At 38.1% G+C, this 12378-nt stretch overlaps 1 protein-coding gene across 1 annotated transcript; it reads right to left on the bottom strand.

The window, feature by feature from the left end:
* Positions 1-2945: 2945 nt before the first annotated feature.
* LOC104424926 lies at positions 2946-4352 on the bottom strand. Its single transcript, XM_010037462.3, has 3 exons — positions 4047-4352; positions 3724-3949; positions 2946-3544 (listed from the first exon to the last, which is right to left on the bottom strand). The coding sequence occupies exons 1-3, from the start codon at positions 4281-4283 to the stop codon at positions 3120-3122; spliced, it is 888 nt and encodes a 295-aa protein (XP_010035764.1). The 5' UTR covers positions 4284-4352; the 3' UTR covers positions 2946-3119.
* Positions 4353-12378: the final 8026 nt, after the last annotated feature.

Here is a 12378-nt window from a genome sequence, read left to right as displayed (position 1 = left end):
TCTTCACCTCAGGAAGTGAGCCATGCGATTGTCAGTTCAAGCAGAAAGGTCTCCTAACAAACCTCTTAGTTTTAAATTTTTCAATTGTAATAGTTTATCCCTAAACTGTGACGATCAAAGAAAAAGGGGAACCAAAATGAAAGAACGAGAATTGTTGAAGACTATAATCCCTATTTTTGCATATCCTTTTTTTTCCATTTTAGTACATTGAGTTATTTACAGTGTTTTTCATTTAGCTAGATTGTACATTATAATGTGTGATTTTACCCGATCATAAAAGAATTTAAATTTAGTCTAGTACTAATCTCCAAGAATTGACGCAGTTGGTTTATGGTTCTGCAAGATGTTTCATGGTTAGTCGTGCCTCTGCGCTTGTGCCCCTACATTATAAATTGAAAAGAGAAAAAAAAAAACATTTGCCTATTAGGTTTACAATTACTTGACAATCTCATGGCAAGCAAAGACGATCAAGAAACCGGAAATCCCGATCGATCTGGACTGACTAGCTCGGTGCCAAGAACTTCACCTTGTGGTCCCTAGCAAAGCAGCCCAAAATGTGAGGGATGTTCGTGAAGGTCCATAATGAAGAGGAAGGATTGCATCGACCCTCTTTTGACTCCATCAATTCCCTCTGCAGTCCTCAAACAGAAGTACTATATTAATTTTGCAAGTCTAGTACCATGAAAAACCTCCAATTTTATATCCAATCCCAATTCTATATTAAATTTTTTGTTATTAAAAAAAAAACTCCTATTTTAGATTCAATCCCAGTTCTACCCTAAATATTTTTTTGTTTTGTTAAAAACTTAAACTTTAAATCTAATCCCAATTCTACTCTAAACATTTTTTGTCTCTTAAAAACCACCATCTTTTACTTGTCCCAAATTTGTCTCCGTTAACCATGCATCCAAACAATCGAGAGATGGAAAATTGCTGAGTAAACTATTTGAGCATTCTAATCCAAGTGTTTTGAGCGCGAGCTCTCCAACCTTAAGAGAAGGAAGACTCCCAAGCACGGGAGATTGAAGCGGGAGTGCAAATTGGATATCTCTTAAGAGCAACAAAAATTAAAGAAAGCCAACCCTATTTGCTATAATTTTACCTAGATTCTTCTAGTTTTTGCCCAAATTTCAAATCCAATAGGATGTCATTTTGGCTGTTTGGCTGACATGGAAATTCAACTCCAAAAGACATTTTCTTAGATATGAAATTTAAAAAAGGAAAAAAAAAAAACAATGACATGGAAATGTCACATCACTAAGGACGATTTTTATGGGTGTACAAAAGAACTGGGACCCGCCCGGACCTCTTGGAACTGGACTGGAATCGTGCAGAACCAATGGTTCTTGAGGGAACTAATCTGATTCTCAATTCCAATTTATGGGAATCGGTGGGTACCAGTCCAGTTCCTGGTTTCATGGGCGGATCAGCCCACCCGGACCGGACCAATTATATTATAATAATATATTAATTTTTAATATTAAAATAAATTTCGAAATTACTAATTAGCAAACCTAAATATTAGGGCTCCATCTCCTCTCATGGTTTCCATGTTTTTATAAGAATTTAGTAAAGTGTGTAAGCCGCCTTTTAGCAACTCAACAAATGGCTTCTTCAAAGGATACTTCCGGGAATCACATAGGACACTGTGTTCAAAAATATATGGAGTACCGATCAAATTGTTTATACATAAAGAATTAAGTAAAGCAAAAGTTGTAAGAGATTGAGCATTGTTAGGGGATAAAAGAAAAGATTATCTACATATGAAAATCATACAGAACCTTGAACTTAAAGAATATTTTAGATTTCAACTGAAATGATTCAAAAACGGGAACAAAAATCTATTTCTCTTCTTTGGTAGTGTTTTCCAATAAAATAAAGAAAAATGGTACCCTTAATTAAGCCAATTCGATTTAAAGAAAAATATTACTCGATATAAAGAGTATTCACAGCAGGATTTAGAAAACGATATTATTATTGGTGAGACCGGTTCCATGGATCCACCCGGAAACCGAACCGGACCGGCAATCCGGTTCTTGGGTGGATCCATGCAACTAACGGGTGATTCCTGATTCCAAAAAATTGGAACTAGTCTTTATTGGGCGATTCCTGGTTCTAGGCCAAGAACCACCCACCCGGACTATGCACACCCCTAATGATTTTGGACGAAAAGCTAACAGGTAGATATAGGACTCAAGTAAAAACAAGTGGTTGTTTATGAGACCAAAAAAAAAAAATGTGATAGAATTTGGAGTTGATCTAAAGTTTGTGGTTTGTATGGAACAAAAAAAAAAAAAAAAAAGATAGAATTGAAGCCGAACCAAAAGTTTGGGTCTTTTATGAGATGAAAAAAATGTTTAGGATATAATTACGATTAAAGCTAAAGTTTGGGACTTTTAGAGCAGTAGGCTTAACTTTGCATATGTTGGCTTTTGTTCTTACGATTTTGGTATCTGCTTTTATAGATGCCAATTAGACAGAGTACAAGATTTCTTGCTTTTTCTTGCAAAATTATATTTCTACAATCAAAAAAGGGTGAATTGAAAAGGGAAATTCAACATTTTAAACTTCAATATATTTTTCGAGCCTCGTACCTAATTCTACCCTCTTAACGTTTAATGTCTGAGAGATACTAAGGTTCGCACAAAATCTTAAACGAAGTAATTTAAGGACTTACTCAGGTTCAAGGTGAATCGAAAAGGGAAATTCAACTATTTAAACTTCAGACAATAAATTCCCAGAAGTTGATGACCATTATTAGATTAAATTTCTAAAAATATATTATTTCATAAGGTCTCATTTAATTCCTTTCTTTTACTGCATAAGCTAGAGAGCCCTGTTTAGTAATAATATCTAAAAGGGGCGATTACATTGTACGTATCGAACTTACAACATTCAAGAAATCAAAATAAACTAAATTAAAAGAAGAGAGGGGGGTGCAAGTATGGGCAAAACTCAAAATTTATTGGGATCACTCAATCATTTCCTTCAAAATTTACATAACTCTATAAGCGACTATCCGGAGCAACGGGCAAAACTTCTAAAAAAACCATGGATTACGGGCAAAACTTCTTTAAAAAAGCCATGGATTTCTTCTTCCACACACTCAAAAGAAAACCTTACACAACTTCAACCGCAGTACATTGCAACTTGGGCAACATCTCAAGCATGTCGAAAGTGAGCATCGAGGCCCTCGGCTTCGCCGGCCGGGCTACCGGGAGCCCGGCTGTGAGAGGGCCCGGTGTGGAGTGCTCGCACTTGCCGAGCCACTTGGCTTGCATGTACTTGTGCTTCCTCCACGGCCCCATGTGGATCCCCTTCTCCTTCGTGCACCTCTTGGCGGCCGCACACAACGCCTTGATCAGCGGCCTCAGCCTCTCGGCTTTCCCGATGAAGACCTCCGGCAGCCGCCCGACCAGCCGGTTGTAGCCCTCACCCGCTCTCGCCATCTCGAACTCCGCTCGGAAATTGAGCTCGATTATCACTCTCACCGCCCCTTTCTTGGGACTCGATTCGTCCACCACTTCCAAGTATGTGTGCTCACCTGAGGACCAAATTGAGCAAAAATTTCAGCAATTTGGTCATTCCATAAATAAATAAATAAAGATTGCTAAAATTGCAATCCCACCCACCAGCTGGAAAAGGGTGTACTAATCAGTAATCACATTACCATGCCAGATTTGAAAGATTTGTATAATTCAAAGATAATCATTCTATAATTACCTGACGGGATATCCGGTGAGCTCCTCCATTTGGATTTGCATATGGTGCAGTCGAAGCCATTGCGCCGGAGCCGGTCACAAACGTCCCGCCGCAGGCAACTCCGGCAACCCCCCGAGGCGGATTTGAGACAGTCGCACTGCGAATCGTTCCAATTCAATTCCATCAAGCATTCTTTAGTGGCTTGCCTGATCCTGGACTCGATCGAACTGGTCCGGCACAGCGTCGCCTGCAAAAGTGAGAATCGTTCGCCATCAGTACGTATTCGGAAGCCGGAAAAACTGGTCAAAAACTTCCGACAACTGATCAGTTGATCACTCAGTTACCTGAACAAGATGTTCCTGAGACTCCCAGAATGTTCTGCTCTCTTCGGCGTTGGACGACCCGCCGTCTTCCTCCTCATTCTCCAGATCCTCGAACCCGTCGCCGGAGCTGCAGGAACTCTCCGGCGACGCAGCGCCTTCGTCCAGGAACCCGAAGAAGACTTCCAGGGAAGTCTCCGGCTCGCCGGGGAACTCCGCCTTCGGGTGAAGATTCCGGTAGGCCGCCGAAGTCTCAGCCATGGACGGGAAGTGTTTTTGTCGGATCGGAAGGAGGACCCTTTTTCTTTCTCGCGGTTGCGAATTCCTCGACCACGTGTGCCCACGTATTTATAGGCTATAGCGACGAGTCCAGAGCGGAGCTCGGTGGCTCCTCGCCCCGTCGGCGGGGCCCGCGGCGGGGTCCGAGGTGGACGCGCAGGGCACCGCAAAGGTCACTGCCCGTTCGACGCTGACGTGGCGGGACGGGGTTGGGTCTTCGGGCGCGGGGATCGCATTTGGCATTGGATCTTGGAGAGATGGTGGTGTAGATCGGACAGCTCGGTTCCACGTAGGATTGACCAATCGGATCGAGCTCGGCGGCCGGGGGAGGGGGGGCTATTGAATCTGTGGATATGCTCGAATATTCTAATTTTATTATTTTTAGGGCGCTTTTCCTACTGTAAAGTCTCCTGCGAGTTGCCACATATTTATTATTTATTCGGGCAAAAGCAATATTTAATTGGGGTAAAATAAAAATAAGCAAAAGAATTGGCGAGGTCTATCCTGATCCTTGGATATTTCTGGGGCCCACACGTCAATCATGAAGTAAAAACATAGATATAAATATTGCATGTTGACGATGATAACAGGTAAGCACTTGTCAGTCATCCTCTCCGCAGGATAAATGAAAACGAGCAAAATTATTTTTTTTGGGGGGGCGGGGGGATAAAAGATTAATTTATTATGAATGAGGATGTGCCAAAATCACCAGAGACATGTCGTATAATTTGCGAATCAATATTATAAATTAATAGGGCTGTGTCTTCAAAAGTGCATTTTATTGTCGAAAAAAATCATAGTCTTCTTTCTACTAATATTAAATATGGTCAAGTTAAGCTAGAAAGAGAACCTTATTTGATGCCCGTGATGTGAAGATTAGTTGAGTTAAAAGATTCGAAAATCCCATTAAATCAAAAAGAATTGCTTAAAGAAAAAATTGCAATGAAGTGGGATATTTATGTGAAAGGAAGAACCAAGTTAATCATCTATATAATACAGAGTAAAATCTAGTGTCATCTAAATAACCAAAGAATAAGTTATATATGAGAGTGTTACATCTCCAGCTAAAAAAAAAAAATTAGCAAAACTTAAAATATCTAATTACGACAAGAATTATTCTAAATTTTAAGGTACAAGTCAAAACTCACTCAAAGTTGTTTAGATTTTTTGATGCACATACCCTTTTGCTTTTATGATCCTAGAAATGATATCAAATCAATCATTCATCCAGTGAAAGGGGATCGACAAGTCCTTTTCTCTCTACATCGTCTTCTTCAACCTTCAAACATGGATTAGGATTTGAGCTGGTTTGATCCTCTCCAACCTATTTTAATGATTTTATTATTATTATTATTATTATTATTATTATTATTATTATTATTATTATTATTATTATTATTATTATTTTGCTTTTCTTCTTTCCCAAATTTGATTTGGGAGCTCTCTTCTCCTAGTTGAATTTTCAATTTGAGATTTGAACTCTTTTGATCTAGTTTTAAATTTGAGTGTTATCCTCCCTCGATCTAAATATGTTTTGGGGGATTTAATACCTCTTTACTATGTTCATGTATAGATTTTTTACCTTCAACTTTAATGATGATCATAAGAGCTTTGGTGTCTTATTGAATCACAAAGATTTGCTCCTCTACATATTAAATTTATGTTTATTCAATCTATTTTGATTGTCTCTATATGACGATAGTGTGGAGGAAGTCAAATTTAGGCGCGCACCACCAACTAGCAACGTTGTAGTTATTGGAGAAGGAATTTCCGATGAGTACACATTACTAATAAGGACACTAGATCCAATGAAGGGTCGCCAATTATTTTGCTTGACATATCCATTCTTATGATATGAGTGTGTACTTAACTTTGCTTGTATTTCATTAATTCTCCTTGTTTTTTTTTGGATTTGACTTTACTTTTCAATATTCTTGCCCTACTTCAATTTACTTTGTCATAAAGACTATGTACTTCTTATTATCATTTTGAGCAATTAATACAATTTTCTTCTGATTTTGTATGTTTAATCTCCAAAGACAAGTCTCCATCACCTTCTCATTTTATTATGGGGTACCACAACTTATGTTGAACCAGCTAATCATCTATATAGTCTCCATATCTTGTGATATATCCATGTATTTTGTTTACACAACAAATTCAACAGAGGGAAACTACCCAATCAGTCTTAAGCCTATTGTGCGGATATAGTTCAATTCTAAACTTTGTAATTTTATCAATTCAATCATAAATTGTTGCACAAAATTTCAATATAGTCATTCCGGTCAATTTTTATCGGAAATCATTAATGTGATACATTGTCATGTAGAACGGCCGATAATAACTAGACTACCGCATCAATTATTTCCTACCTAAAATTGATCCAAATAGCTAAATTGGAATCTCATGTAAGGATTCAAAACTAAGTTGGCAAAATTGAAATATTTATGAGTTTAGTAGATAGGGTAATTTTAACATTCAACGACCATTTGGTCCCTCTCGAAGGTAATTTGAAATTAAGATGGCGATGGGTAGCTTATCCAAACAATTGAGCGGGCCCCCATTGTTCCCACTAGACAAAATTAACATGGGATTAAACTCACTAATCCATAATTAAATGAGACTTAAGATAAGGATCAATGGCATATTCCACATCAGTGCCGAAACTTGCGCTCACAATGCGACAGAAAACCCTTCCTGCCAAATTGAGCTCGGTCGATTAAATATGAATGCAAACCGTACTCGTGGATCAAGAAGACAAAGTCGCTGGCCTATGATTGCCCCCTTTGCTTTACAGGTGTTTGGGATCCCGGAAACAATCAGGTCGAGATGCGGTGGGCGAAGCGGTGGTTTCGTGCGTGTTTTGGCGGTTGGTGAAAGAGATTGGGGGAGGTGGTTCGGCGGTGGCCGGTCGCCGAGTCGCTCAAGAATCCGGGTGGAAGTGACTTGTGTACACAATCAAACTCACCCCCTGGTTTTCTGCCCGCGGCCGGTAATGCTTACTCGTAACTTGGGTGAGGATGACGTGTCCATGTGAGTCCGGTGCATCGCCGGATCGTCCGAGTCCCATTTGAGAGCCTGCCTCATCCAACAGTCCCATTAAAATAAAAAAAAAACACACACACAGAGAGATGGGCTCTATTTCTTCTTATTCTTTGATCATTTGAGTGCGTTTCAAGTTCGATGTTAAGATGCATCTAATACCTGGATGTCGATATTGTGGCGCGCTATAATAAGCACATTCAACATCACTAGGACAATCATAAAATTATAGGTACACAGAATATAATTTGAGAGCCGACTACTTAAAGTTTTTGGATAAGTATACCCACTTTTCGAGTTTACTCCCTATTTTCTCTGGATTAGGTTTCCAGCTTAGAGAAGACAATTGGACGGAAAATGCCTCGAATTTTACCACTCTTTCTTCATGCAAAATTTGATTTTTCTTCTTCTTCTTCTTTTTCCAATTTGCACAAGGACTTTCATTCTATCTCTTTCCCCCTCTTCCGAAAAATAGCGGTCAAACCTAAACGGACCCAAAATGTGTCCATGGAATGACGATATAATCACATGCATCGAATTCCTATGTGCCTAATTAGCACTTAACTCTAAATTTCGATGAATTGTGAACTAAATTTGCATAATCTAATAATTATGTCAAGAAAAGTGACAAAAAAGTCTGAAACATATTATATTTGTACTAATCTAGTTCTAAACATTTTGATCTAGTATCAATTCAGTCTTTCCAACTAATTTTGACTGAATATTACTAGTCTCGACACCAATTTGCTCACATGACACGACTGGCACGATTTGAATAATTTTTAATAATTTTTTTGAATAATTTTTCTTTTTCTTTTATTTTTCCTTATTTTTCTTTTCTCTCTCTCTTTCCTTTTTTCCCCATTTCTCTTTCTTTAGCCAATCGTTGGACCTCGGGGATCGATCAAAGGTGAGGGCTAGCATGGGAACTTACCAGAGGCCATGACCTCACCAAATTTGGTGAGGTCCCTCACCCATCACCCATGACCGGTGAGGTTCAACCTTCACCAAATTCAGCGAGAGCGAGCCTCGCTAGCCCAATGTGAGGCTGGCCCTATGGTTTCTAGTGAGGGCTCAAGTCTCGCTAGCGGCCAGCGAGGTCCCTTGCCAATTGTCAAACTTCAGGGACTAGTTGGAGGAAAATGAAGGAAAAAATAAATAATTAGAAAGAATATTAAAATAATGTTGAAAGTTATTCATGTGCCGCCAACCGTATCACGTAAGCCGATTGACGTCCACATCAACAATGTTCGGCCAAAATTAGCCTGAAAAATTGAATTAGTACTAGACCAAAAGACTTATAATAAAATTGATATCAATACAATAAATTTAGGATTTTCGGACCTTTCTTCTCGTTTATGTCACATTTTACTCATATGAGATTAGTGCGCCTGACAATACCTCGAAACAACACCAAGGGGTTTTCCTTCGTGAGTCCTTCGTCGCTCCACCATGTTCAGTGGGCTTGGAAAGAAAATGACAAGGAATAACTCGCAAAAAAACTCGAAGGCACTCCAATTATATTCATGCACGTAGCGCTCGGTACGCGTTTACAATATTCTACCACGTTTCTCACGACAAAATTCGACATGGAACCCGTTCTTTCCATGGCCCTTCGATGGGAAGGGAAAATTAAAAAAGCTGATTAGAAATTGGGTTCAAGTGAAGCAATTTGAGTGCCTTGTTAATGGCAGGCAAGATCATGAAAAATCCCATGTTTCTTCGAAAATTTCTGCCCTTGTGGACGTCAATCCAAGTCAACATCCTGTAGTCTTTCTTTTGATTTTTCTATGGCATCTTCGGATTATTCGCATCACTAGTGTCCAAGTGCGAAAAAAGGGCATCTGAAGCGTCATTGTGGGGACAAAAAGAGCCTGCGTAATCGAGCAGGAACATGTTGCTTTTCCCCAAAATCATTAAAAAATTTCATGATGAAAGCATGTCCTTTTCTAGGGTTAGATGATTGAGGGACTGTGTTAATTACACTAATCTGTCAATAATTCATGCTACCTGTACCAATCAATTTAATTTGTCAATTGATTTTGTTTATTAGGTGAGAGTAAATTAATCGGTTTGCAGGTGGCTTTCACCTTCAGAAAAACCCAAAATAGTTTAATAGACAAAGATACGAATGGGTGGAGCGGTTCTGTTGTTGTCTAACATAAGTCCGATTCCCATTTTTGTTTGTTTTGTTTTAGTCATTATTATGATATTATTCGATGCGAACAGACATGTTTTTTTTTTTATAAATCGTGATACGTGAAGCCGCGGACATGAGGAAAACATCGAAGTTGAACGATGGATTTCGATCATTTGTATGACGTCTCCCCCAGCGTGAAATAATTAGGAAGTGTTAACGAAGATGGGAGATCTACTTAATTATACATACATACATACATACATACATACATACATACATATATATATATATATATATAGCATTTGATAGTAAATATCATTGATTGATATGGTACCTTTTATAGTCATATCATAAAATTTATAAATAGGCTGATATAATCCTCATTATAAAGATATTACATTATATATATATTGCTTAAATCTGTCTTCAGCATTATTATGCTCGACTTAGTATCAAAAATTTCCCAATTCTATTTTTTTCTGCTTTATCATTCTCAACGGTGCATCCATACAACCCAAGCAAATAAATCCATTACTGCCACTTGACAATGTTCACCCAAGTGCATCATTTTTATCTAAGGTGGTTGAGTTACGACATCTCTGACGCGTCGCCAAACCGAGTTTGTTCTTCTTCTCTTTTTTGGATTTATTCTTCGACGCCGCAAAGATGCGTCTTCAAACTTTTCCCTTAGCAAAGCCTAGCTTATTCCACTTGCTACAACCATGTCAGCCGTATTAGCCAAGTTTAAGTTACTATCCCGACAACAAAGTTGACAACAAAGGACGCATGCTGCTTGACTCTAATACCTCTGATTCTCGACTTTTCACTTCTCGTTTCAATAAGCCGACTCCACCATGAGATTTGCCACCGTCAAACAATCAACGTATTGAATTTTTTCTTGTTAATGAAAGCTGGAGTTATCACATGCGCAATAACGCATCGTCTCACCTTGAATCTGCTAAGCTCATTTTAATTGAAGATTTTGTGATATTGTTTGGATTTTTTTTTTTTCAAACTCAAGTTGATTTGTTTGAATTCACCTTATGTTTAAGGGGATATTAGCGATATTATGAGATTAACTTGATTATGAATATCTTTCTGTATTACGTATATATCTCATTTAATAATGCATATTCTTGATTGATATGTCACTCATCTCATAAAGTCTATAAATAGACGAGTGTAATTCTCATTATAAAGATACCAAATTATACATAAATTCATTAAATATGTCTTTTGCATTGAGTCTCAACTGAAGAATTACCCGATTAATCTTAATCTATTGTGTGGATATTAATTCAATCATAAATTTTCTATTTTTGTTAATTTAGTGATAAACATTTATATAAAATTGCAATGCAATTATTCTGGTCAATTTTCACTGATAATCTCTAACATGTTGTGTCAGCATTGCCGGCCGTCTAACGTGGCATACCATCACATCAAGGCGAAAATTAACTAAAAATATTGCATTAGAATTTCACGTAAAGAGCTAAAACTAAATGAGTAAAATTGAAAAATTTAGAATTTAATTAGCATCCGTATAACAGTACAATAGAGCTATAATAAATTGAACAATTTCTCCGAAGATATTTAAGAAGATATTTAAGCAGAGTGGGCCGGTGGCAATCATTATCTTGTAGGTACCGTCTCAAGATATTTTTGGGTAGTCCTGCATTAGTAACCTAGATATTTTCAGGCAGTCCTCACTCCGCAATATGGCTGTTATTTACCTTTTGGCATCGTTGATTTGAAAGCCGATAACGACCTGCTAAAAATATCATCCCATCTCTTGCTCTCCGGTCGATTAAGACTGGCTACTGTAAATTGGCTAGCTCGCAACCTACTTTTGGTCTATCGTGCATCGAAGGGAACTTCTGACTTCGTACGGGACGGTGTGTGCATCTGTTCATGTGGCGTCCTGGGAAAGATGGTCTCGGTCTTTCTTTCCTCTGGTGTTCAATTTGGCGGAGAAAGAATGTTCATTGTCGATTAGATTTGTCATGTGGGAGTCATTCGAAAGTGGTCCAATTCTATAATTGCATGCTTTGGTTTCATAATTTGGTTCGACTTGCTCAATCCGTAGATGTTATGAACAAAGTTTATAGGAAATAGGAACATTTATTTGCCTATTCATTTTTCTTCGATTGAAAGCATTTTTTGCATCTTGAGCGATGATGTTTTTCATAAAAATTAATATGCAAATTTTCTAAATAGTCGGATACGGGAGCTTTTCCTTTCTTTTTATTGGATTCAGGAGTTAAATGATGATAAGACTGGCGCTTTTTCCACAGGCGGGACATAACGGCGTATCTGATAATTGCACTAAAGATAGAATATAAAAATTATCTGATTTAATTATCACGATTCAACGAACAGAGTAAAATTCAGAGATTTTATCTCTTATCTTTATCTTGCCTGGTTTTAACTAGAAATTCGGACGGCCAGATGATTCTTAAAGTTGATGGGACGGAGATTGCAAAGCAATGGGATAATCGACGGTGCTTGCTTTCGAAGGGTTTCAATCATCTCCCGACATCGGCTTTCGTAAAAGCTTCTCAAGCTTACTTGCAAACTCAGGTGATGTCCTGATTCCTCTTGACCAATCCCAATTTGACGTATGCATTCCATGCAGGGACGGATCTAGCGTAAAATCCTGGCGGGGCCAAACCCATGGAGCTGCTTTACTTCTTTCTAACTGGGTCCTTTATCCCCCTCTTTTTTTGCAAGATCTTTTGTATTCAGACTTTATGCTTAGTGTAACCTCAAAAATCTAATATATCAGCTACTATTTCGACCCCAAAAAAAAAAAAAATCTGTCTCTGTGTGTGTTTGGGTTGTTTTTTGTTTCTTTTTTTTTTTTTTTGGGCGTGGGGTGGTTGTTAGTTCTATAAA

This window comes from Eucalyptus grandis, chromosome 11 (assembly GCF_016545825.1).
Source record: "Eucalyptus grandis isolate ANBG69807.140 chromosome 11, ASM1654582v1, whole genome shotgun sequence".
NCBI lineage: Eukaryota > Viridiplantae > Streptophyta > Magnoliopsida > Myrtales > Myrtaceae > Eucalyptus > Eucalyptus grandis.
Note: the sequence above shows the minus strand (reverse complement) of the source record. Positions and strands in the feature narration are given on the sequence as shown.